Source organism: Cavenderia fasciculata (genome assembly GCF_000203815.1).
Source record: "Cavenderia fasciculata unplaced genomic scaffold Scf_EUAJFUG02HR96I-5, whole genome shotgun sequence".
Lineage (NCBI taxonomy): Eukaryota > Evosea > Eumycetozoa > Acytosteliales > Cavenderiaceae > Cavenderia > Cavenderia fasciculata.
The window spans coordinates 1599139-1626900 of record NW_004457624.1 but is presented as its reverse complement, the minus strand read 5'-3'; the positions used below and the strand labels follow the sequence as shown (position 1 = coordinate 1626900).

At 34.8% G+C, this 27762-nt stretch overlaps 8 protein-coding genes across 8 annotated transcripts; 4 read left to right on the top strand and 4 right to left on the bottom strand.

Moving 5' to 3' along the window:
- Positions 1-50: 50 nt before the first annotated feature.
- DFA_11640 (RapGAP/RanGAP domain-containing protein) lies at positions 51-10499 on the top strand (the record flags this gene model as incomplete). The annotated part of the gene is made up of 10 exons (XM_004350536.1): positions 51-1521; positions 1851-2112; positions 2165-2900; positions 2975-3406; positions 3493-7311; positions 7413-7532; positions 7917-8026; positions 8173-9532; positions 9628-9814; positions 9898-10499. 10 exons carry the CDS (start codon positions 51-53, stop codon positions 10497-10499), a joined length of 9099 nt encoding a protein of 3032 aa, XP_004350587.1.
- A 105-nt stretch (positions 10500-10604) lies between these two features.
- DFA_11639 (uncharacterized protein) lies at positions 10605-12000 on the bottom strand (the record flags this gene model as incomplete). Its single annotated transcript, XM_004350535.1, has 2 exons — positions 10605-11179; positions 11250-12000. The coding sequence occupies 2 exons, from the start codon at positions 11998-12000 to the stop codon at positions 10605-10607; spliced, it is 1326 nt and encodes a 441-aa protein (XP_004350586.1).
- Positions 12001-12183: 183 nt separating this feature from the next.
- tsfm (elongation factor Ts) lies at positions 12184-13383 on the top strand (the record flags this gene model as incomplete). The annotated part of the gene is made up of 2 exons (XM_004350534.1): positions 12184-12214; positions 12311-13383. 2 exons carry the CDS (start codon positions 12184-12186, stop codon positions 13381-13383), a joined length of 1104 nt encoding a protein of 367 aa, XP_004350585.1.
- Positions 13384-13481: 98 nt separating this feature from the next.
- Positions 13482-17531, bottom strand: DFA_11637 (uncharacterized protein; the record flags this gene model as incomplete). Its single annotated transcript, XM_004350533.1, has 7 exons — positions 13482-14038; positions 14120-14761; positions 14840-14918; positions 14985-15821; positions 15909-16254; positions 16707-16752; positions 16841-17531. 7 exons carry the CDS (start codon positions 17529-17531, stop codon positions 13482-13484), a joined length of 3198 nt encoding a protein of 1065 aa, XP_004350584.1.
- A 1060-nt stretch (positions 17532-18591) lies between these two features.
- DFA_11636 (uncharacterized protein) lies at positions 18592-19808 on the top strand (the record flags this gene model as incomplete). Its single annotated transcript, XM_004350532.1, has 4 exons — positions 18592-19075; positions 19143-19472; positions 19549-19654; positions 19772-19808. 4 exons carry the CDS (start codon positions 18592-18594, stop codon positions 19806-19808), a joined length of 957 nt encoding a protein of 318 aa, XP_004350583.1.
- A 65-nt stretch (positions 19809-19873) lies between these two features.
- DFA_11635 (CCCH-type zinc finger-containing protein) lies at positions 19874-21128 on the bottom strand (the record flags this gene model as incomplete). Its single annotated transcript, XM_004350531.1, has 2 exons — positions 19874-20935; positions 21021-21128. 2 exons carry the CDS (start codon positions 21126-21128, stop codon positions 19874-19876), a joined length of 1170 nt encoding a protein of 389 aa, XP_004350582.1.
- A 195-nt stretch (positions 21129-21323) lies between these two features.
- abcA8 (ABC transporter A family protein) lies at positions 21324-24244 on the bottom strand (the record flags this gene model as incomplete). The annotated part of the gene is made up of 5 exons (XM_004350530.1): positions 21324-21523; positions 21643-21926; positions 21998-22493; positions 22563-23999; positions 24085-24244. 5 exons carry the CDS (start codon positions 24242-24244, stop codon positions 21324-21326), a joined length of 2577 nt encoding a protein of 858 aa, XP_004350581.1.
- Positions 24245-24747: 503 nt separating this feature from the next.
- abcA7 (ABC transporter A family protein) lies at positions 24748-27710 on the top strand (the record flags this gene model as incomplete). The annotated part of the gene is made up of 5 exons (XM_004350529.1): positions 24748-24780; positions 24877-25600; positions 25633-26703; positions 26786-27137; positions 27233-27710. The coding sequence occupies 5 exons, from the start codon at positions 24748-24750 to the stop codon at positions 27708-27710; spliced, it is 2658 nt and encodes an 885-aa protein (XP_004350580.1).
- Between the last annotated feature and the right edge of the window lie 52 nt (positions 27711-27762).

Sequence of the window (27762 nt, the reverse complement as noted above, 5' to 3'; positions counted from 1 at the left end):
CTTCTTGTAGGTCGTAGCTATATATATATAATAATAATAGAGACAACAAGATGAAAGGAGGAGGTAGTGGAAAGTTTGATGGTGGTGTATCATCACCAAAGTCGAATGTACTCAAGAGAATCAAAGATATATTTGGGTCGTCATCGACAATGACGTCCTCATCGTCTTCGTCGTCGTCGTCGTCATTCAACACTGCAGCTGCGACATCATCGACATCGGCACAGATACAACAGCTGTCAAACATCAGAGATTCATTTGATCACGGCGACCTCTACGACAGCGGCGGCACAAACTCTTCAACCAACTCACCACACAACAGCGGACACGGTCACATGACTGTGGCAAACGTACAAAAGGAGATTGAAATACTCGGCGAGAAGCTTCGTGTCGAGCTGGCACAGAGCAACTCGTACCCGCTTCCAACGCGACTACAGTATCTGCGCGAGATTATGGACTGCCTGCGTATCATGCGTGTCGACAACCACCTCGAATCGGTGTGGTCGTCGGTGGCAGACTTGATCGAGGAGAATAGGAGCATCGAGTGCCAGAGCGTCGCCTACCAGGCAATGATATACCTGATCGAGGCCAACTATAGCAGTCTTGGAACACATCGACGAGAGTTTTACAACACCATCGTGTCTCCCACTTCAATGGCACCGATTGTCTTGCGTGTGCGTGCTCTTTCATCGTTGGTCAAGAATGGTAGAGATATACAACCCTTTGAACACAACATTATAGATATCCTCATTAGATGGATATCAACTATACAACAATGGGATAATGATGATGACGATAATGCAAGTAATACTACTACCACTACTACTACTTCTTCATCTTCATCTGCTGGTGCAGGTAATATTAATAATAATAATGGGAATAGTAATAATAATAATAATAATATTGGAGCAAGTACTACTTCATCTCAACAATCATCATCGTCATCATCACAACCACAACAACAACAACAAATAATTCAACCACAACAACCACAAATAATTCAACAACAACAAATAGTTCAATTACAAACATCAACAAGATATAATGACTCACTATTGATACACGATTCAATTCATTCATTTGAAGAGGAAGAGGGGTTGACCAATAGTCCAGTCGACGATTTATTCATATTGATCAAGAACCTGATCCAAAATGCACAAAGACAGCTCGGCGAGGGCGACATTGCATCGATTGTCAACAGCATATGTCTGCTGTCGAACCAGTCGAGCAACATCCGCATCATTCGCAACTGCATATCGTTTTTTGATACGGTCGCGAGACTGGACCAACGCATCATCCCGCCACCGTGCATATCGATGGCGATCAGCTCGTTGTGTCGCACGGTCAACATTGAGGAGGTGTGCGACCCGACATGCACGACAATGCAAAAGTTGCTGGAGCGGTACAGACACCAGGGCATCAACGCGCTGTGCACGCTGCTCAACGACCCACACAACCGCGCCACCATCCCGCTGCTGCGTGGTGCCGTCTTTTTTCTGGGCATGTCTGTGTGGGGTCCGCAACGTATACATTCGCTGGGAATAGGTCCCGCGTGCGTGTTGCCTGCACTCTACAACTCGCTGGCAGGCAAACAAGAGATCATCGCATTTGAGGTGATTCTGGCACTTCGACGACTCATCAAAAAGTTTGGCCGCGAGTTGCATGTAGAGTGGGACCTCATCTTTCTCATTATCGAGCGTGTATTTGTTATTGTGCAAAAGGGAGATGACAGCAGCACCATGATCGTGCTTCGCGACACGGTGCTCATCGTCGAGGAGCTCAATGACAAGCGCATGTTCCAGGGCAGCAAGACACAGCTGTTTACAGCGTCGTCGCACTTTTTCCGATACAAGTCGGAAGAAGCGATTGCCAAGCTCATCGACACACACCACCAGCAAAAGATACACCCGTCGCACGCCATGTGGCTGGTCAAGCTCAACACGATTGTCGATTTTTTCTTCCGCAAGGATCCGCGTACACGTATCCGTCGAAAGATCCTCGCCCTCATGAAGCAGGTCTACGACGAGCACCACTTTATCTATGGCGAGGACATCATCGACCACATTGTGCTGCCGTCGCTTGGCAGTATCCACAAGGACCGCGACTCGAGCGTGCGTATGATGGGACTCGAGATCATTGTCGAAATGGCCATGCATGTTTCCAACAGCACTCAATTCCACTTGATTGTACTGATTCTCGATCGGTCCATTCGAGAGGGTGGTCCGCCGGCGCAGACCAACGTCGATGTCCAAAAGACGAGCATTCAAGGCATGGTATCCGTGTTTGAAGAAAAGTTCCCCAAGTCACAACCGGCACTATCACTCGAGGTTTGGGGTCTCATCATGTCACACATCAACCATGACAACCAAATCATTCGAAAGGAGATTTTGACAGCTCTCATTCGACTATCATCCACCAAATGGTATCAAATGACCTTTGATAATCTTTCAAGTCCATTTTTACATTGTTCTCAAAATAATCATTTCATGAATGAAATATCTTCAATGATTTTAAAGTCACCAAGGGGAGATAATCAACAGCAACAACAAACTCAACAAACAACAACAACTCAACCACCCCCAACTTTGCAACAGATACCAGCTACTACTACTACTACAACTGGACAAGGTCAACAACCAAACCAACAAAAAGTAGTACCAAAAAAGAAAAACAACCATGATGGAGGGTTTTTCTCAATGTCACAAGTTTGGAATCTTTTAATGGATAGATTGACAAAAGAAACAAATGCAGAACTTTTAACAATGATCTTGGATATCATATCAAATTATCTAACCAACAAGCATATATTGATTGGAATAGAAAACGAAATAACAAATTTTGTAAATATTATAACAAAACTATTAAATGATAAAACTTTGGGAACTTTAATTGTTGATTATCAAGTATGTTTGAAAAAAAAAAAAAAAACAACAAAACAAACAAATAAGTATACTAAACTCTTTTATTTTTTTTATAGAATTCATCAAATAATGATACATCATTTAAAAAAGATAATCATTTTATAAAGGCATTTGAAATATTATGTAATTTAATTCCATATCAATCAACGTTGTCACCCCAATCAATCATTACGACTCTTTTCAATGGATTATGTCAAAAATGGTCATTTCCAAGTGAATCAAAACATAAAATCCAAGCAATTTGTTTGAATGGGTTGACATGTTGTATTATTGAATTCCCCATTAAAACTACACTAAAGTACATTCAAAACATTACCAAAGCTCTTCACCAAGTCTCAACAAGTAGTAATACGCACAAAGATACAATATATTCGATCCTACAATATCTTAATCTCATGGTTTCCATTCCATCTCTTCCATCTCAACTACCATTTGAATCTCTAACTTTTATCTTTAAATTATTAATTCAATTTTTTGATAGATCAAAGGTAACAAAAAAAAAAAAAAAAGAAAAAAAAAGTAAAAGTAAAGCGAATTTATTTATTAACAATATTATCTATTATATTTATTTTAGTATTCATCATTAATTGTTTTAGTTGCATTTGAAAGTTTAATAAGATGGTTTACCTCATGTACAATACAATCTAGAATATTACTAGTTAGAAATATTATAAAGGGATTGGACAGTCAGTTAAAGGATCGTAATAGTTTATTGAGTGAAATTTCTATCGAGCTTTTGAATAGATACATTCACACCAATATCGATCCCTTTCACTATCCAATGCGACATTCAAGTCCCATTTTCCACGATGGCCAGACCAAAACTTGGATTCAAGGATTTTCACTCATCACAATCAGAACGGGCAAGTTGGGATGGGCCGAAGTCACCCATCGAAAGGCTACCGGTTGCGTTGTATGGTTGATGAGATTCCAAAATAATTTCAACCCTCATCTTCAACAATACGACCCATTCTCGAGTGGGATGGACCCAATGACCGATTCCCAACTGGTGAATCTTCCCAAAGAACCATACTACCGCAAGGAATTCAGTCCTTTGACATCGCCAACCTCCCCCTCCCTTTCACCCATTTCAGTATCTGGAGAATATAATTGTTGTAATAGTTCAAGAGATTTACCAACTTTACCTGCTACTGTTATGCCTGCAATTTCAAGTGGTGCTGGTACAAATATTTTATCAAATTCAACTTCAACAATTACAAATCCAAATACACCAGAATCTCAACCACCATCCCAACAACCACTATCAACATTAATATCTCCATCCCAACAACAACCACAATTATTAGTTTCTCCTCTTCCTCCAGTTCTTACCAATACTACCACGAATACTGTTGTTGCTTCTCCTGCTACAGTTGTCCAACCTAAACAACAACAACAACACCAAGAGGAAGTTTATGAATCACCAAATATTTTATTACACAAATTGAATCTTTTAGCCAAACAAGTTAGTGTTGATAAATTGACTGAATCTACCACTTCACTCAATCTTTCACTATTACCTCCTTCATCATCATCAAGAGATGGTAACAACAATGACAACAATCAACTTCCTACTTTGGTATCATCCCAAAAATTATTAATCTCTCCTTTATTGACCAATCAAGAGATACTTCAACACCAAGAACGACAAGATGAAAGGAAATTGGTTGCAATGGAAATTGTAAAGAACAGTAATAATAATAACTCTAATAATAATAATCCAGATAACAATCGTATTGGGTATGGTAGTGGATCATTAATATTTAATAATAGTTTTGATGATATTACGACAGAATTGAAAATGCCAAGATTTACACCACCATCTAGAGATCAAAATGATGATGGAGAGAATATATTTTTGCAAAGTAACCTCGATAGTCCCTATAAAAAGTCTCTATCGGGAGAAAATACACCCGTTGGCACAGCCATTTCCAAGTTTTATCCACCGCTACCATCATTTGACGACGACGAGGAGCTTTTATCATTCTTTAGTGGTACATCGAGCAATCCTGCCAGCTGTACCAGTGATATCATGATGCCCGATGCCATGATGAGCAACAACCTCTCTGCACAACTTTTACTCCACGTTGGATCAGTGTCTCCATCAACCACACCACCATCACAACATTCTAGTACATTCAAGAGTGACTCTATCGATATTGTCAACCAATCCACCTCTGCAGGAGAACAAGGCAATACATTGATGAAAAAGGATTTCAAGGCAAAACTGCTGGATTTGGCTGATAGCACACCGTCATCATTGTCAAACTCTTCAGGCTACATCAAACATGATGAAATATTCTCATTGTCTGTTGAAGATTCACCCTATCTCATCTCTAAAAAAGGAAAGTTACCACAAAGCAAACTATCACTCATCGATCAATCAAAAGAGGAAGCCAGTGATACTGACCAAGACCATTCAGATCAAGAGGTAGATGATGAAGAAGATCAAGTAGCCGAAAAGGACAAGATCTTGTTGTCACAAAATAATAATAATAATAATGTCCCATCAAGTTTATTTAACAAGATTGAAATGGAGATTGCAGAGCAACAGAAACAACAGATATCGGGTGATCCAACATCACCAACTATGGTTACAACATTCAAGGCACATGGATCGGCATTGATCAAATCAACTTCATTCACAATTGAAAATACAACATCGTCACCGACAAACACTGATATTAGTATTTCACCGACTCCAATCCTTGAACCAACCCCTACTCAATCACCAACCGATCATTTATCATTTACAAAATATCATCAACAGCATATTCAATCACAACAACCACAGCCTCAACAGCCACAACAACCCCAACAACATTCATTCAAACCAGTTTCACCAGTTGGAGCAACTCAATTAGTTCCAAAAGAAGGTCCAATCAACACTGATACAAAGGTATTAGGAGGAGGATCTCAGATTGTACGTACAACATCACCAGTGTTGACAAAGAGTACATCTGTTATATTAGGTTCAGCAAGATTGGTTCCTCAGTTATCAGTTCCAGAACACTTGAATCAATTTTCACTTCAACAAGGATCGTCAACCGTTCAATCCAAGACATCAAATAGTAATACTCTGACCACAAGTAATCCAACCTCTTCAATGCCATTATTACCATCTGTTCCTGGATTGGTTACAAGTTCTTCAAACTCAGGATCAGTCTTGTCAAATTCAATGACAATGGTTATGCCACCACCAACCAACAATAATAACAACAACAACAACAACAACAACAACAACACAGTTTCCACCAATACCAACAACACATCTACATCTACATCAACGGCATCTGGATTGAATATTTTGTCACCTCTAAAGGTTGGACCACAAAATAATACACCAACTCTATACCAATCCTATTTACTAAACAAAACCAACAACAACAACAACAACAACAAATCAAATACTTTGACAAATAACAATGGAAATGGTCAATTTGAACCTCCTACATTTGCACGTTCAAATTCAGCTTCGGCACTTTCATCAACACCACAACAACAATACAGTCTGTCATACACTAATATCCCAAATCTATTTGATGACAAGATGATCAACTCTATTTCAAACCATGTTCACAATGAACAATCTCACCTACCACAACAACAACAACAACAACAACAATCATCTCACCACTACATGTCATCACCAACCCACTCTCCCTCTCCACCACCTCCACCCAACTACAATAATAATAATAATAACAACTTAGAATCTAGTTATGATCCAACAATTCTAGATCCATCCATTGTATTTTATCATTTACATCAATTCTCTGGTGACTTGACAACCGAGATTAAGAATGGTCATTCATTTGAAAGAGCTTTAAGTGTACTTGACCATACTTTTTGCTCAGAGACACACAAGTTTGGTATCATCTATGTTGGTGTTGATCAAAAGACCGAGGAACAGTATCTGGCCAATGTCAAAGGTTCACCGAGATACCATCACTTTCTCAATCTCATGGGTGAAAGATTCCGTGTTGCCGATCGTATCGATGTCTATCCAGGAGGTTTGGATCGCAGTGGCACCAGAACCGATGGTGAGTTTTCATTGTATTGGCACGATGTCATTACCCAAGTGGTGTTCCATGTCACCACCATGATGCCAACCTCTGAAAAGGATCCCAACTTTACAAACAAGAAACGACACATTGGAAATGACTATGTAAATATCATCTTTTCAGATTCCTCATTGCCCTTTAACCAAAGTTCCATCTCTGGTCAATTCAATTTCGTAAATATCGTCGTCTATCCATTGGAAATTGGTTGGTATCGTGTTGAAATCAACAAAAAGAAGGATATCCCTATTTTTGGTCCCATTCATCACCAACAAATCATTTCCGAACAATCATTATCATCATTAATCATTCAAACTGCTATCAATGCAAATGTAAGTAAAACAAAAGGAATTAGTATTATTTCAAATTATATCTATAATTTTAGATATTAATATCAATTTTGATTTGATTTTTTTTTTTTAAATATCTATAGTTGGTTTCAATGTTGTATGACGGTAAAACAGAATTCATGTCAAACCTTGAAGAAAGATTAAAACAAATCAAAACAATCAAAGACAGATTTGCAAAAGAAGATGATGGTTGGTTGGATTTAGTAAGTTTAAAGAAATAAAGTAGTCAACCATATTGAAAACCAAAAACATCATAGATAGTTGTATTTCTAATAATAATAATAATAATAATAATTAGAGCACATATATAACTATGATGATTATTAAGATATTGATTGAGGTTTATGTTGGAATTTAATAAATCGGAATCCACCTCCCTCCATCCCTATCCAATCAACCTGATGCACATCACATGATCATCACACGATTTTTTCGCAGCTCAAAAGAAGAATTTTTTTTTTTAAATCTCTCACAACGATTGCTGCTTTTTCAACAACAAAAGTTTATGTTGTGGTCGTTTAAAAGTAGAGAGAGAAGTAGTAAAAGCAGTCGACTTATTCATAACCCAAATATATATATATATATAGTATAGATCGATCGATACTACATACATAACAACAACAACAACAATAATATACTATAACCTACCGACGACGACAATACATTATTCGCAAAAAGTGAGGTTCAAGAAAGAAACGTAACGTCGACGGCTAATTCTTCTGTTAACAGTGGTACAATTTGAACAACAAGGATATAGTAGTAGAATATAATAGAATATACATCATTGGGTCACAATAACAACAACAACAACAACAGAGAATATATATATATATATAAAAAAAGGATGGACGGATACTCTCAAAATAATGGTGATTACTCATCGTCGTCATCATCGTCAAAGGACAGACATAGAGGAGATAGAGATAGAAGCGATAGAGGGGACAGAGATAGAAGCGATAGAGGAGGAGACAGAGGGGACAGAGATCACAGAGACAGAGACAGAGATAGGAGAGGTGATCGTGGAGACCGCGACAGAGAATATAGAGATAGAGATAGAGATAGAGATAGAGACAGAGACAGAGATAGAAGCGATAGAGGTGGTGGTGGCGGTGGAGGAAGAGGTGGAGGTGACAGAGGAGGAGACCGTGACAGGGAATCAAGAAAGAGAAGTAGATCTCCAACAGGAAGAAAACCAACCGATCATGTAACATCATCATCATCATCATCATCAATGTCGTCATCATCTGCATCTGCACAAGCTGTAGAGAGAGCAGCGAGAAAATCATCAATGTGGGATAGAGCACCTGATGCCAACGACATGCAACAAGGAAACCTCGTTGGTCAGGTGTTCCAAAGCGCCGTGCTTGGTCAACAACACCCACAGTTCCAACAACTCTTACAACAACAAAACCACCAACAACAGCAACACCAACAACAACAGCAACAACAAATTCTTCAGCTACAACAACTACAATTGCAGCAACAGATGCTCCAGCAGATGCAACAACAACAACAGTTTATTGGTATGGCCACCGGAGGAATATTGCCTCCACCCGCTGCCATGGCCACCGCTGGTGGTGCCGCCGCCAACACACAGACCCAACAAAACAAGCAGAGCAGAAGACTATATATCGGCAACATCCCACCCAACATTACAGACAACACTCTTATCGACTTTTTCAACACGGCCATCACCGCCGCCAACCTCCACCTCTCTAGCAAGACTGGACCCGTTGTATTGTCCTGTCAGATCAACAGTGCGAAAAACTTTGCCTTTCTCGAGTTCCGTTCGGCCGAAGAGGCCACCAACGCGATGGGATTGGACGGTATCTCTCTATTCACCTTTTCACTCAAGATCCGTCGTCCCACCGACTATCAACCACCTGCAAACGAATCATCCATGCCATCGGCACCAGTATCCATGTCTATCGTCAGTACAAACGTCCCCGACTCTGAAAACAAAATATTTATTGGCGGTATCCCAACTACCTTGAACGAAGAGCAAATCAAATCAATGTTGTTGGCGTTTGGAAGACTCAAAGCTTTCAATTTGGTCAAGGATCCAAAGACTGGATCTTCAAAGGGTTATGCCTTCTGTGAATATTACGAAACCGAAGAAACAAATGATTGTATTAATGGTTTAAATGGAACAAAGTTTGGTGAAAAATCTTTAGTTGTACAAAGATCTAGTGTTGGTACAAAGGTATGAAAAACAAAACAAAATAGAATAGAATGGACCCATATCATCAGTTTTACTCATTTTTAATTTCTTTCTTTCTTTCTTTTTCTTTTTTATAGGATCCAAGTACTACATCTACAAACAACAACAACAACAACAACAATAATAACAATAACAATAATGCCAATATGAATTCAAATAGAAAATCGGTTACAACTTTTGATCAATCTGTTACACAAATGTTAAATCTAGCATCATCAATTCCTCAAGTATTAGGAACAATTAGATCAAATATACCGTCCGACAGTAAGTTTAAAAAAAAAAAAAAAATAGAAATAGATATTTCTACTATATAATTATATTTATATTTGTATTTTTCGTGTCTCTAGGTAATACAAAATCATCAACAGTGATTCAATTATTTAATTTGGTAGATCGAGAAGATATTCAAGATGATTCAGATTATGAAAATTTATTGATCGATGTAAAAGAAGAGTGCGAGGAGTTTGGAGAAGTGGAATCCATTTTTATCTCAAGGCCAAAGGAAGAGAATCCTTTGGATATCGTAAAGGTTTTTGTCAAGTTTGTTAGTTTGGAGAGCGCTCAACGTGCATGGATGAGCATCGGAGGAAGAAGATATAATTATAGAACCATTATAACTGCATTTTACCCAGAAGATTTTTATATCCTTCAAGGACAAGATGATCAACAACTTCAATTCCATCAACAACAATTACAACAGGAACAACAACTACAACAACAACAACATCAACAACAACAACAGCAACAACAATTTAATAATGGTAGTAGTGATGATATGTATGGAAACAACAACAATATGGATGATAATAACAATAATAATAATAATAATAATAATAATAATAATAATAATAATAATAATAATAATAATTATCATCATCAAGATAGTTATGTTAATAATGACTATAATAATAATAATAATAATAATAATAATGATTATAATATGGAATAAATAATAATAATAATTCTATACTATTTAGTTAGTTTCCATTATTTATATAAATATATATTTTTGGGTTGGGCTTGTATTATTATTATTATTTGATTTATTTTTTTATTAATCGTCAATAGAATTTAATCTACGAGCTCTTTCTTCTATGTTCATTGCTTCATGTTGTCTACCCTTTTCTCTTAGCATTTGAGCATATTCCCATAAAACATTTCCATATTCGATATCAACCTCTTTGTTTGTTCGCAATTCAATTTCTCTTTTTCCAGGTTCGAAGCTTGGTACTGCTTCATTTTCCTTTTTAGTCAACATTGATTGGTGTTTGGATTGACTACGGTAGTGTTCAAAGATGCTAATGCACTTGTTGAAAAATCCTTCAGCCCATGTTGGGTTCTCCTTGGCTCTGTAGAGTCTAGCCATGATGAAAATGATACTGGCAACCTTTGGACTCTCTCTTCCATACACTTGTTCGGCCTTGGCCGATGCTTCCTTTAACATTGTTTCGCATTCATCAAATTGTCCACTATCGTACAAAAATTCAGTATAATTGGTCAAGATATTAACCAATTCCTTATCGTTGTTATTATCCTTTGCACTTTGTTCGGCCATCATATAATAAGCTTCAGCTTCCTTGTCTATTTCAATTGAATGTAAAAATGAAGCAAAATTACCATAAACAGATTCTAAATTAGAAGAAAAGATATTACTGTTAATTGATTGATACAGTCTATCCTACTAATTTTTTTCATTTACCATTTAAATGATTTTTAGCATCCAATTTATCATGAAGTAAAGCTATACATTGATCAAAGATTTCTTTGCTTTCAACATCCCTACAACCAAGTGAAAGAATAATGGCCTTGTTTAAGATTGATCCAACACATAGTTCCCAGTCATTTCGTTTGGTTGCAATTTCTACAAGTAGATCGGAAACCTTTGCAGCCTGTTCGAGATCACCTTTATATTGATGACAAAGGATAAGATTGTAGATGGATGGAATAGAGTATTCAATGTCTTCGTTGACATTGATTCTATCCAAAATGGTTTGACAATGCTTTTGGGCGGCATCTAAACCTCCGATAGCCATCTCGGCATTGATCAAACGAAAGAGTACATTGATTGTTATGGGGTGTTTCATTCCTAGTGTCTTTTCAACCATATCTTTAGCTCTAACCAAAATAGATCTTGATGCTTCATAGTTGCCATACTCTTCGTATCTCTTACTTTCTAGAATTTCACTAAAGATTTCATCATTTTTGATTGGTTTATAATTGGTTGTATTTGTAATATAACTACTATAAAATATTGTTCTTTGTTGTTGTTGTTGTTGATTCTCTATAGTTTGTTGTTTAAATTTATTAAATAATGATGTCGAAGATGATGAAGAAGATGAAGATGAAGAATGTTTTGTTCTAATCAATGTTGATGACGATGATCTTAAATATCCACTATTACTTGATATTTTAGTGAATACATTTAACAATCTTTTAGAAGAGTTTATCATCTTGAAGCTTTGTAATTAATTAAGAGTTAACTCTTCTCTCCTCTCCTCTAAACTACTCTAAATAGCAATAAAAAAAAAAAAAAAAAAGAAATTTATCATTAATTTTTTATCATTACTCGTTTCGTTCGTTTAATTTAACACTCTCATCATCAATCTTCACAGAAAGAGCACAGAGATACAAAAATGATGAAATCAACCCTCTCATTGTTATTAAGTATGACTTTAAATAGAAAGAGAAGAGAATACATACATACAATGATCGATAATAATAACTAACCCCAATCACTCTGATACACTCTACTTTATAAAGGAAACCAAAATAGAATTTCAAATGTAAAGAATGTATACACATACTCTACATCTTCATCATTGGTCAATACAAACAATAATGTCAATGGATATATGAGAACATTCAGCACAGCAGCTTCACCTGCAGCAGAGATCAAGGTACCAGTACCATTGATCCAAGAATTGAGAAAGAAGACATCTGCACCAATCACTGACTGCAAGAAGGCCTTGCAAGCAAGTGAAAACGATATGGACAAGGCTATTGCTTGGTTACTCGAAAAGGGTAAAGCCACCGCTGTCAAACTTTCCAACAGAGTATCGTATGAAGGTGTCATCTCTGTCTTTGTCAATAATAACAAGGGTATGATCCTCGAAGTCAACAGTGAGACTGATTTTGTTAGTCGTGGTGAAACCTTTAGACAATTGGTTGGTGACATTTCATCGCTCACTGTCGAGTCTGGCGCTGCCCTCAAGGGTAATAACGACAAGATTGCCGATGTCTCTGTTGAAGAACTCGGTCGTCAAACCATCTCATTGGACAATGAAACCGTCTCTGTGCAAGAGGCCTTTGTCCGTACCGTTGCCAAGTTGCGTGAAAACCTTATCATGCGTCGTGCCTCTGGTATCCAAGCCACCAACCCACATACAGTCATTGCCGGTTATGCCCATGATCCAAATGGAACCAAGAAGTTTGGTCGTTTAGGTAGTTTGGTCAGCATCGAATACGAAAACAACAGCAACATTGATCTTGCTGCCATCAAGGCCTTTGCCGATCAAATCGCTGTCCACATTGTCGGTGTTGGACCATCATTTGTATCGATTCAAGACGTTCCAGAGGAAATGCTCGAGGAATGCAAAAAGAATAAGAGACATCCAAACGGTCTCTATGACGAAGTCGTCCTCCTCGAACAAAAGTTCATCTCTGGCGAAGAAGGTGAATCTGTCAAGGAAGCTGTTGACCGTTACTCCAAGCAATTAGGTACCAATCTCACTGTTAAATCATTTGTTCGTTATGCTGTTGGTGAAGGTATGGAAAAGAAAGAAGAAAACTATGCTGCCGAAGTTATGGAAAAGTTAAATGCTACCAAAAAGTAAATAAAAAATAAATAAACAATTAATATTATATTTATAAATAAATATAGATAGTTTAGTTTATTATTTATAGTTTATTATTTATTTATTTAGATTTAGATTTAGATTGAAGTATCTTCATAACTTTGTCTAAGAGGTATTTGTGATGGATGTATTAAAGGTTGCCAATTTTCGGTTTTACAAGTTTGAAGTAATTTCTCCAAATGTTCTTGTACGATTTGCATACTTGAAAGACGCATTTCAACATCAGTCTTTAATAATAGTTTAATGATTGTCAGTGCAGGGAGGGGAAGTTGAACATCTTTAAAATCATATTTTGGTTCACCGAATCGATTGAGGTATCGGTGGGTTGTCAATAATTCAAACATTAACAAACCAAATGCATAGATATCTATGGATTCATTAAATTTACCTTTTGCATTGTGTTCTGGTGCAACATAGGAAAAGGTATGTGATACACCAGTATGACCAAGATTATGTTTCTTTTTCTTTTTTGTTACAATTCCAAAATCACTCAATTTGCATCTAATCTTTTCAGGATCCGTTGATTCTGTAAACAATAATACATTGTCAGGTTTTAGATCCTGGAATATGTATCCATTAGAATGTACAGCTTTTAAAGATTTACAAATATCCAATAAAATTAAAATATTTAATTCTAAATGTAAAGTAAATAGTAGGTGTAAATAATAATTGGTTGATATCTTTTTTTGTTTTGTTTGTTTGTTTTTCTACATACCCCAACTTGAGAAATATTTTTTATCCATTGAACCAAGTGGAGCCTTTTCCAGGATGATACCCATTTCATGTGGTTTGTTTTCATCTCTAACAAAAGCAATCATTTTAATGATATAATCACTCTTGATATTTGATAATAATGCAGCCTCTCTTTTAAATTTGTATTTTGATCTGGCAATGGTATTGATTTTAGATCGTGGATCAAATTCTTCTGGATCGAATACTGGTAGTTTGTAACACTTTAGTACCAATGGAATGTCTTTATAGTCAGAGAGTGTTGGGATAATTACTTCTGACACGGTTCCTCCACCACCCTCTGCTATATGTGAATTCTCTGGGAATATGAGATCAGACATGCCAATGGTTGGAATATCAGAGTTGATTCTAGGATCCATGACAAAGACATTGACCATTTTACAAATGGGTGTGTTGGTTCTAAGTGCCAAATGCAAATTAATGTCGCTGTTGAGTGGAATATCTTGCCTTGAATGGTCTTGTAGTTTACATTGTATTCTCATTCCCTTGTCAATATCAAACTTTTCAAATATCTGTGAATTAAAATCCAAATATGATGGCGTTTCTAAAATAATCAATTTTGGTGTATTTTCTCTGCCTTCTAATCTAACATTAATTCTTATTGGTACTAAATATAAAAAGATAAAAGTAATTAAATTAATATTAAATGTGTACGATACAATTTTGTACTTGTTTGATTTCTTACCATGAGTTAGATAACATTTTATACATTTTTCATTTCTAGTACAAAGTATACAAATATTTATATTACAAGATGAACATTCCTATGATGGATAGAATATAGTAAGTAATTATTATTATTATTTAGAGTATGTTTATATTTAGCTTACAATAGTATGATTAGTTGATAATTGACAAAAATTACATTGATGGCATTTAATTGATTTAAAATTTAAAAATGAGTGATAGATTGATATGATCTCTTTGATTGGTGCCATGGTTGTTTTAATATACATATCAATTGGTAATTCATTTGAAGAGGAAGAGGAAGAGGAAGATGATGATCCAAAGGAGGTTATATAGTGTAAATGAGTTGATTGATTTTTAGTGTCATTATGTATTTGATTGTAAAGTGTGAATTGAGAATAATTAAATTTAATCTTTGAGGCTAATTGTCCACTACCAGCTGATGATGATGATGATGTGTTTGGAGAGACACTCATCGTAGATATGATCGATTCCTTTTCAGCTAGAATCAATACTTGTTCTGGATTATCATCTGATGGAATACGAAGATAATATGGAGTGGATGAATGTTGTTGTGCAATGTATTTCTTGATTTTTGATAGTTGTTTTAATAGTGTTTTCAATGCCAACGTATTCTTGCTTGCTTCAGGTGATTTTGACTCACTTGCCAATGCCAAATGAAACTCTTGAATCAGTGTTGCAAATGTATAGAAATGAGCCCACAGCTGTGTGTATGCTTTGCATACTTGGAATCGTTTGGATCTTGACATTGAATCCATTTCCTTGTTGATCATGATTCTACAATCTTCACCCTTTTTAAATAATTTTTGATAGGTTGTTCCAATCTCTGTCATCACCAATATAAACACCAAATCATATTTACCCTTACTACCATCCATAATCTTTCCAGCTACATTATATAAACATTTATGATATCCAATTGTCTTTTCATCAATTTCAACTATTGAATTTAATAGTTCCTAAAAAGAAAAGAGAAAAGTATAAGTATAAGGATATGGTGTATAAATATATATTTATATACATTAAATAACATGTCTGTTACATACCAATTCCAAAGCTCTTGTTTTCTTATTCTTGGTGGTTACTTTAAAGGTGTTGATAAAGTGTAGTTCCAAGTCGCGTATACATTTAACAAGCATATCAGAGTTGACTCTGAGACGATACGTTGTAAGGAGATGGTGTATTTGGTTTAGAGTGAGATACTCTATACTTTCGATTGGATGGATGATGGTCTGACTAACATGATGGTTTTTGTTGGTTGAGAATAGATCAAATACTTGCTGAACCTTATTCTTTTCATCTTGTGTACAGTATAAAATTTGATCAAGTGATGGATTATAATACCAATTATGTAAGTAGTCTTTATAGTTTTTAAAAAATGATGACATCTTTCTTTAGAAAGATAATATAAATAAATAAAGAATACTACTGTTTAAATAGTGCTCACTTCTCTCTCTTTCTCTCTCTCTCTCTTTTCTTTGTTGTCAATGATGATGCTGCTTGTTGTATTAAATCTTTAAAGTACACTGTGTTTTTGAAATATAAACAGTGAGGTGTGTGATTGGGATTGGTCGAATCGACATTGTTTTTTTTATTTTCATTGATTATTAATACCATTGTAAATATCTGAGAACGAATAAATAAATAAATAAATGTGTGTAATATATATATATATATATATATAGACATACATCTATCAACTATCAATATTACTAGTAACTAAAAGTTGGTAAAAATTATTGTGATAGAAAACAAATAAATAAATAAATAACAAATAGATAAATAAATAAATAGAGAAATAAATAAATAAAAACTATATAATTAAATATTAATGAAATATATACATAATACAAAAATTATTATTATTATTTTTTTTGATAAACAATTGATCTAATAGAAATATGAAGAGTATCTAGAGGAAGCCAATAATAGAGATCTCTGAAATCCTTTTCCAATTCCTTTTGGATCATGTTTATACTATTCAATAGACCATTGTTATAGTTATTATTCAAGAAACAAACCAATGTTTTCTCTCTGGTTACAGGGTCGACATAGTAGCTTTGGTGGTGGAGATTGCCGCCATGTTGACTTTGTACCTTTTGGTAGTATTGTTCGTGTCCAATAGTAGCAGGTTCATTGATTACCGATTGAACATAGGTTACATTGTCTTGATCCAAATCATAATGATTTTTACCATTTCCTGCTCCTTCTAGGCCACCACCACCACCACTTTGTTGATAATCTAATTTGTTGATACAATTAAACTGAGTGATAGAGTGGTATGGTGATATGAGAGCTCGATTATGAAATGAAACCAATGACAAGTTGGACATATCAATAGTTTTCAAATCATTGTTTGCAAAGAATTGGTTGGACAGTTGCTCAACTCGGTTGGACAGCTGCAAGTATTGAGAGTATGTGAGATTGACATTATCCTTTAGACATGCAATCGTTGTTTTTGGCCACTTGGTACCCATATTCTCCTCTGCCAAAAGAGACGATTGATTCAACTCGTCCTTTAATTTGGTCACTCCATTTGTCCACGCCTTGTAGGTGATAGTCAACACTCCATTATAAGACAAAAAGATAGTCTTTGGAGTCAACTGGATCACCTCTGTAAATTGATTTTGAATGATATCTTTTATCAGTTGGTCTTCATAACTATTCATTATTCCAACTAAATTCTATTTGTTGTTAAAGTAGCTACTTTTAAAAATATTTAATAATAATAATACAATATTGTAAAGGGGGGTCAAGATAAAGATCTTATATATAGTTGGTGAACTTGATCAAGTAATAGTAGTGGTTGGAAGTTGTCTTTGTCTAATCTTGTTGCTGTTTCGTTGATTGGTTGTTGTTATTGTTGTTGTTGTTGTGTTGTTATCAATCGATGTTGTTGGTACTGATCCTTCTTCTTCTTCTTCTGCTGCTGCTGTCTTCGACGGTCGATGATGAGGTAGCTGCCTTATTTTCTACTTTGTGAGTTGTTGTTGCTACTGCTACTGCTAGTTGCTACTCGAGGATCCTATAGTGCACTGTGTTGGTTGGTTGTATAATATGTATGATTAAGAATCAAGATTGAGATTGACAAATTGCAGAAGTGCCAAAGGTTACTAATTTTCAAAAAAATAAATTAAAAAGAGTAGAGTGATGAGATTGATTCTGATAATTTTTTTATTCAAGATGTTTGTTAGGGTAAATTTACTCGCTCATGTGTGAGTCGAGAGAGTATGGAAATTTAATTTAAATCTATACAATCTGGCTATTTTACAGGTTTAATAAAAATTGGCTTCTTATTTTTATTTTTGTCTGTTGATTGATTTCAGTGGTTTTTTATATACATCGAGACTTTTTTTTTTATTATCTCCCTTGAACTTCGGAAAATAACCACACCCCCAACACTCGACCGAATTGTTGAAAGAATGTCGATGCGGATGAGTCACTTTCCTCTTGGTCAGAGAAAAGTATACTTTTCTAGCTCTAGAACCACCATCAACTATCAAAGAGGACAGACAAAGATAGATAGATAGATAGATAGATAGATAGATAGTTGTAAATATACAGTACAGTACTATATATAGTTTGTTTAGAGAAAAGATGAACAAGATGAAGAATGGAGTATATTATTGTATTTATAGAATGATATTTTATTCGATAAGATTGTGTACTCTGTCAATACACTACTATCATCTATTAATAGATCGAATAGGATGCATCTTTTATCACTTTATGCATCTATTCTTGTTAAATACATCTACAATTGTACCCGCTTCTCTATTCAATCTCATTAATACTACCTCTACTACGACAACAACAACAACTACAACTACAACAGTAAACAGATCAAACACAAACAAAAATACTACTAATAATAGCAATAATAATAATAATAATACATCAACTACAATAGTAGATAAAGAATTGGTTAAATATGCAGTTGATTGTACACAATATCAACCACATACTATCCCAAACTACATTGATTCTAAATTAGAATCTAAAGACATTTTAAAACAAAACTCTGTACCTTCACATATGGCTGTCATCCTCTCTGAGGATACAATCATAGACGACAATAATAATAGCAATCACAATAACAATAACAATAAGACACAAACCGAATTATTTAATCGATGTTCTTTAAAATTGTGTGATATTATCTTGTGGTCAATATTTTCAAAGATATCAAGATTAACTATATTCGATCCAACTGGTAAGATGACAATGTACATTGGTAACACCCAATTGATTCATTGGTATTAATTTATTTATTTATTTAGGGTTACTTAAAAAGAATATTGATACTTTACAAACCATCATTGATGAAAAGATGTGTTATGATACATTATATGGAGGATCAAAGAATAATATTATTCATATTGATTGGTTAAATAATAATAATAATAATAATAATAATAGTAATATTGATAAATTGATTAATTTAAATAATATTGGAGGAATTAAACATTATTTTATAAAGATTGGAATAGTATCAGTAGAAGATGGAAAATTAAACTTGGTCGACATTACTAAAAAATTTGCTCGTGAAAGTAAATTAAACAACTCGACAAAAGCTTTGGATGACAATTATATTCAATCTAATCTTCCAAGTAGGTTCATATGAAAACTATATATAATTTGTATACATTATAATATTTAACCATTATTTTTTTTATTTTCTAATAGGATATATGGGAGGAGAAGATTATGAACCCCAAGTGGCAATCGATTTTAGTAATCAGAATATATTTAGTGGATTTTTACCATGGCATATTAAACTTACCGAATTTATGTATGTTTATATCCATCAAATTGAAAATTGAACCTTTTAATTAATTGTTTCTGTTTAATTTAGTAAAATTGATAATTATTATCAATTCCATTTAGATAGATATATTAATTTTTTGAGGCAATATGGAATGATTGAAAAAAGATGTGGAAAATAAATCAATCCTCAATCATTAAGATCTTCTTCCTCTTGTACATTGTATATTATGATATTATATAATATTTAGTATTTTCCACCATAGGTACTTGGATCCATGGCAGAATATTTATTATTATTATTATTATTATCATTATTATTATTATTATTTAAAGTAGGGGATGGATTAATTTTAAATGTTGGTAAAGTTTTAATTGCTACTGGTTTGACTTGTGGTTGTTCTATTTCTAGTTGTTTGCTAGTTGATTCATTTCCTTCTATTGTTTCTTGTTGTTCTCCATTCTCATTTGTTTTTTGTTGTTTGTTATTCCTTGGTTGTTTGTTATTTGTTGGTTTTTGAGGTTTACACCAATTAATTTTAATTGAACAATCTCCAAATTGAAGGTTGCCAAAGAGTTGTTGTACTGCCGATTCAGCAGCATCACGTTTCTCAAACACTACAAATGCGCATTTCTTGTCGTGCAAGAGTTTGATGGAACGAATGTTGCCAAATGAAAGGAATGAGGATCGAAGATCCGACTCTGTGACTTGGTCGGGATCGACATTTGCAAGAAAGAGTGTAGATATTGATCTGTCAGCTGGTGGACGAGGTGCAGTCTTTGTTCTAGTACCGTCGCCATTCAAAGCACCGCCGCCGTTGTCTGTATCAAAGATGCCGCCTGCACCCGGTTGCTCTTGTTTGAGGTCCTCGGCCGATATATGTTTGAATGAGCAGGTTGTACCTCTATTACAATCGCCACGCAAAAAGTATGAGCATACATTGGCAGCTGTACGCTTGTGATAGGGGGTAGTTCGTGCCAACCTAGCAACAATCTCGCTTGGTTGGAAGTTTTCGTGGATGTTGACTTGTCCACTCTCTATGAGTCGTTCGTTGGCTTGATTCTGTAAGGATTGGCTAATGTCTGACACTGGTGCCTTATCAGTCTGCAACGACATGACAGCGTCACGTACCTGCACCGGTAAACCAAACTCTAAATCATGTATACAAACCTGACACACATTCTTTACCAATGCACATGTCTTGCAAATCTCTGTCTTTCTCATTCTACCCTCTCTACCTGCTCGCCATTTAAACACTGTGAATGGTTTTGTACATATTTTACATTCTCTATCAAGTTCTGCTTTATTCTAAAATGTGTAGAATGATATATTAGTCAATCAGACTAATATTAGTATTGAATGATACAAGTATCTTTTCGTGTAGTGAACATACCATTGTCATATAAGGACTATCACCAAAACAACTAGCGCATACTATAGGAAATTCTTGTGGTTTTTGTGTTGCATCTTCAATCTTTGCTCCTTTATCTGTTGAATACATATCTCCTCTTTCTATATATATATATATTTCTCAATCTATCTATTTCGATCTATCTGTACACTTTTCAAAAATAGATAATAATTAAAGTTTTTGCGTTTCGTGAAACCTTTTTTTACTTGTTTTTTTTTTTTCAAAAAAAGAATGTCTTTTTCTTCTGGAAGATTTAATATTGTATTCTATTCTATTAGAATTAATTTATTCATGTTTAAGTTTGGTTACATTTAAAAATACATCATCAATTGAAGCTTGGGATACTGCAAAATCTCTAATTGGATTATTTTCCTGTGTTGATAATTCCTCAAGAGTCTTGAAGAATTTTTGAAGGATTGTTTCATCAGTATTTAATGGAATTCCAAAGTTTAAGTAATCTGCAGATTCCATTATAAGTTTACTATCTATTAAATCAAAATAAAAAAATTAAATATTAATATAAATAAATAGTATAATTAAGTTATTGATTGATTGGTTGTTTTTGTTTTTGTTTTTTCTTTTTCTTTTTCTTTTCCGGACATACTTGGTAAAATATTATTCATAAATGATTTAATTTCAGGAATATGATCTTGAGATTTAGCAATGATATTGACAGAATAACCATTTCCATATTTATGTTTGAGTTGAAGAGAATTACCATTACATGCCATCACTCCATGGTTAAGGATAATGATTCTATCTGAAAGCATATCTGCCTCGTCCATCAAATGTGTTGTTAAAATGATAACTTTATCCTTTTTAATTTCTTTGATTAAATTCCAAATATGTCTACGCGATGCAACATCTAAAGATCCTGTTGGTTCATCACTAAAAGTGAAAAAAAAAAAAACAAATATTAGAATTATCTTTTTTTTTTGTTTGTTTGTTTTAATATTTACAAGAAAATAATATTTGGATCACCAATTGTAGCTATAGCAATACTTAGACGTCTCTTCATACCACCAGAATAAGAGGTGATTTGATTTTTAGCGACTCTTGTAAGACGTACACTTTCTAGAGCGTCATCAATACATTGTTTTCTAAGTGATTTGTCGATACCCTTGAGTTCAGCAAACAATTCTAAATGTTCATAGGCCGACATTTGATTCCAAAGAATATCGTGTTGTGGACATACACTGGTTTGTTTTCTAACTTGATCGATTTCACTAATGACACTCTTTCCAAAAATCATTGCATCTCCAGATGATGGACTAATCAAACCTGTCAACATGCCAATCGTGGTAGACTTGCCTGAACCATTGTGACCCAACAAACATAAAACACTTCCCTTTTCAATCGATAAACTAAGATATCTAACTGCTTTTACATCTTTTTTACTATTAAACATATTATGATAGGTTTTTGATAATCCTCTAATAATAACTGGTGCTTGATCTAAAATTAAATAAAATAAAAAGATAATAATTAATAAATATAAATATTAATATCAATTTTTAAACATACTATTTGGATCATTTGCTTTTTCAATTTCATCAAGAATATCTTGATCAAAGTGTGGAGGTTCAACAAATTTGGGAGTCTTTTTAGAGATACCCCAATAACTTGGTAAGAGGAAGAACCAGGGTGGTTGAGAGGTACCGTCATTACCAGGGACAATATGTTCAAAGTACCAAGCGAGGACTGTGTAACCAATCGATAGGATCAAAAGGTTGACGAGTGACTCATAGGTGGATGGGATATTGACATTGGTGGCAGTGGGTGAGTTGAGGTTGGCGTAGAGATTGGACCAGTCGAAACGGACACCGGTAAACTTGCTGAGAAGTGTGACTTGGTTAATATCGGTGACAATCTTTGAAAAGTGGTACATTGGCAAGACATAGAGAATGACACGGGCTGTCAGAGACGAGGTGTTGTCAGTCTCGTAGAGGATCTGGAACAAAAAGGTGGACATGAGACTAAAGATGAGCTGGATGATACTACCGACGATAAAGATAGTCATACCAATACCAATGGCGGCCTTGGTACTCTGGATAAAGGTGAGGATGAAAAAGGCCACCTGCGTCATACACAAAATGTAGAGGAAGAATGTCAAAAAGTTGACGAAAAAGTTGGTACTCAAAAAGAATGAGAATTGGCATGCTGCACCAACACCAATAGTGATCAGCGTCAACAAGACATTGATGACTAGACATGTGATAAACCAACTGACAAAATAGACCGATCCGTTGAGACCCATCATGATCATACCTTGTTTGAGATGCTTCTCCTTTTCAAATGACACCTTGTACATTAAAAAGATGAATGAAATCATCGATCCACAATAGAAAAAGAGACATCCATACGTTCCAACTGCATTCAAAGATGCGTCATACAATGGGAATGTTGATGTACTAAATGTGATACTTGGAATGGTTGAATCGTTTGGTAGGGGTGCACCACCACCACCACCACCGCCGAGGATGAGAACACCTAGTTTACGACGAGCTTGGTATGTGTGAATAGCCTTGTGAATGGCAGCGTTGACTGGTACGGCATAGTCTATGCATGTCTTTGGATTGATGAAATTGGGACATGTAGCATTCCAAAGAACATTGTACATGATCAAGTTGCTGAATTTGTGCAAGATTGGATCGTTGTGATGAGTGTCGGTGAAATTCTCTGGAAAGCTTTGAAACTCGACTGCAGCCATTGTCACATTTGGATTGTTTGCGATGAAATCATTCATATCATCGACCGAGTACATTGGCACAACAGCACCAGTCTGATTGATATTGGTAGAGATATTGAGTTGAGGTGAATTAATCTCTGCCAACAATTGCATCAATTCATTGACAAGTGTCGAATTGGATGGTGAATACAATAATGTCACACAATTATCTTGAACATATGGTGTACAAATTGGTATATTTGAATCATAATTGATTGCTGGTCTTTGTAATGCTAAAAAAAACAAAATCAATAAGAATATTAATATTTAAAAGAGTTTAATACTACTACTAACTACTTCTACTAGATTGATACATACAACTCATAGGTGAAGGTGATTTTGAAATGATTAATAGAATCAATATAAAGAATGCAGGTGATAGGATTTCAACCAATGTAGATACCCATGATCTAATAGAAACCAACAAGTTCTTCTTTAAAAGTAACTTTGTTTGTAATAATTCTCTTTGTAATGGCATCTCTTTTGTTTGTTGATTAATCTTCCCCCTTTTGAATCAAAGGCAAAGGCAACTAACTAACTAATATCTATCTATCTATCTGAACAAGTTAAGTTAAGTTTAAACTAACTACTACTATTACTACCACCTACTCGTACAACTTCTAGTGTGTATTATGATGATGATGATTGGTACTACCACAAAGTGATGACGATGATGATGCTATATTCACTAATCCCTAAAATATATACTAATAAAGAAAGAGTGACGAATCGAAATGAGTTGTTGTCATTCCCATTGGGATATTTAAATGCCGAAAGAGCCCCAAAAAAGTTCCTCTCCCCTTTCGCACAACCTAATTAACATTCTTGCTTTTTTGAGCTTTTGTATTTCTTTCTATCAAACATCTTTCTTTTACTTCTATAATTATCTATAGTGTTATAAAATATAGAATAGTAGTTTAGTTTGTGGTGCGTTTGTTTGTTTGTTTGTTTGTAAAACAACACAACAAGAAAGAAAGAAAGATGAGCAATCCTTCTAATCAATTTAGAGCTACTGTATGTTCTATATTTCAATTGTTTCATTCCTCCATTGACAATTGTTGTCTAACACAATGTATATACTTACTTTTTCTCTCTCTCTAATCTATCTAGTTTTTAAAAAGTGCAACATTTTTAAAGAGACAGAAATGTGCATTATGTTTACAGATAGCAATCCCTTTGGTATTGGTTGCTATCTTGTCGGTCATTCAAATATTTATTAGACATCAAATAGACCAGATAGAATCAACACTTATCCCTCCTGTTCTAGTCGATGTCGTCGTACCTGGTTACTTTGTCGATGCTAATCCAAACGGATTGAATGGTATTGGAAGTCTATCAGAGAGTGGAGGTGGATCTGGTCTATTGGGTAATATGCCTCAATTTGGTATACCAATACCATCAAACAATACAAACAATGGAACTACTAATAGTGGATCTGTCTCATCTGGTAGTGGTAGTAGTAATAGTAGCAGTAGTAGTAGTAGTGGTGAACAAGATATATACTTGCCATATGCAGTTGGTTATGATTCTGAAGAATCAATGATGTCGGCTATTAGTGAAATTAAAACCAAATTGGCGTCAGAGAGAAGATCTTCGTTTAAGATTAAAGATCGTTTCATTATGCCATTCTCTTCCATTCTATTCAATGATTATAATCCAACATTCTCACAATCTCAAACACCAGTTATCAACTATCAAATGGCCGTCGATACTCAACCACTCTTTCAATGGTTCAATGTATCAGATCCTGCACTTTACATTTTCACAATGAATTTAATTCAAACTGCTTTCTGTATGTCGAAACAAACAACTATTATAAACATCGATTTCTTTAGTACTAACATTACTCTATTCCTTTTATAAAAGTAAAAACTGTTTATGGAGCAGATTTTATAATTGATTCAAATTTGAGTGAATTCCCATATCTACAACAACAACCAAAAATCGATGTTGGAAGTTTACTTGGTGGATTGTTTTATCCATTTGCATTATCATTCCTTTTGCCATTATTTGTATATTCGATTGTATTGGAGAAACAAGAAAAGTTGAGAGACATGTGTTTGATGGCCGGTCTCAAAATGCGTAACTATTGGATTGTCACTTATCTATTCAATTTGATGCTTTACACAATTGCTGTCATTGTAGTGGTTGGTATTAGTGTGATCTTTAAATTCTCAGTCTTTACACAGGGATCACCCTTTGCTATGGCACTTTTATTGTTTGGTTGGGGTAATGCAATGATTACCTTTTCCTTTTTCCTATCGACCATCTTTAAAACCACTAGAGTGGCCACTGTCACATGCTACTTTTTGGTGATTATTGGTGTCATTGTCAATATTGTGCTTGGTGTACAGTTTTTTGAAAACTCTGCACCACCTGCTCCATACTATTGGTACCCACCATTTGCATTTAACCGTGGTATGGCACTTGTATCGACACTGTGTGGTATCGAGCAATGTCCCAATTGGTCAACCTATGACTGGTCGTTTGAACCATCTCGTATTATCATGTGGCTCTACATTGACACTGTATTTTACCTTTTACTAGCTCTTTACCTCGACCAAGTCTTGCCAAGAGAGTTTGGTGTGCCAAAGAAACCTACCTTTATCTTTGACCCCATCATCAACCTTGTTCGTTCCCTTGCGGGTAAAACTCCTACCACCCAAGACGACGACGACCAAACCTACCTTATCAACGATCCCAAGAACAAAAATAAGCTCAACCTTGATGGCGACGAAGTCGAAGAGGAGCCAGAAGACAATGACGTTGCCGAGGAAAGACAAAGAGTCGAATCTCATCAATTCAGCAACAATACTCCAATCGTCATCCAAGGTTTAACAAAACAATACGATGGTAGACCAAAACCAGCTTTAGATAATTTAACAATTGCTGTAAATAATAATGAATGTCTTGGTTTATTAGGTCCAAATGGAGCTGGTATGATAGTAGAAAATACTTATTTTTAATTCATATTCAAGATTATTAACAATATCCATTCTATTCTATTTATATTTTTTAGGTAAATCAACAACCATTTCAATTCTAACAGGTTTATATAGAGCAAGTAAAGGTAGTGCCAAAGTTGGTGGATTTGATATTGCAACCGATATGGATAATGTTCACAGAATAGTTGGTGTATGTCCACAATTTGATATCTTGTGGGAGGATCTTAGCTGTGTTGAAACACTTTTATTCTATGCCAGACTCAAGGGTGTACCAATCGCAGATGAAATAAGTCATGTCGAAAAGACACTTGCCGATGTTGATTTGTTGCCAGTAAAGGATCGTTTGGTAAAAGAATTAAGTGGTGGTATGAAACGTAGACTAAGTCTTTCAATTGCATTGGTTGGATATTCTCGTGTAGTTTTTCTGTATGTATAAATATCAAAAAAAAAGAGATCAAAAATATAATAATATAATGTTGACTCTCTCTCTCTCTTTCTCTCTATCAATTTTATTCTATCAGTGATGAAGTTACAAATGGTCTTGATGTTGTTACAAGAAAAGCTTTATGGCAAACATTAAAGAATATTACAACCAATAGATGTATCATATTGACAAGTCATATGATGGACGAAGTAGATGTCTTGTCCACTCGTATTGCTATCATGTCTCAAGGTAAACTCAAGGCCCTTGGATCACCTCAACACTTGAAATCAAAGTTTGGAGAGGGTTATTCTCTCAAGATTTGCATCGACGATAACCATGTCGACCAAGTCGATGCAGTCTCTTTTGTCCAACAATTCTCACCATCTGCCACCTTGTCTGAAAGATTTATTGGCAATTACACATTTAGATTACCCAAAAACACTATAGTCTCTCAATTATTCTCTTACATTTTGGAAAACAAACAAAAATATCATATTACACATTGGGGTGTTAATCAATCAACTCTAGAAGATGTGTTTTTAAAGTTATCAGAGAATGATGAAACTGTTAATTAAACTAAATAAATTAATAAATCAACCAATTATATAAATGTGTTTTTAATTAATT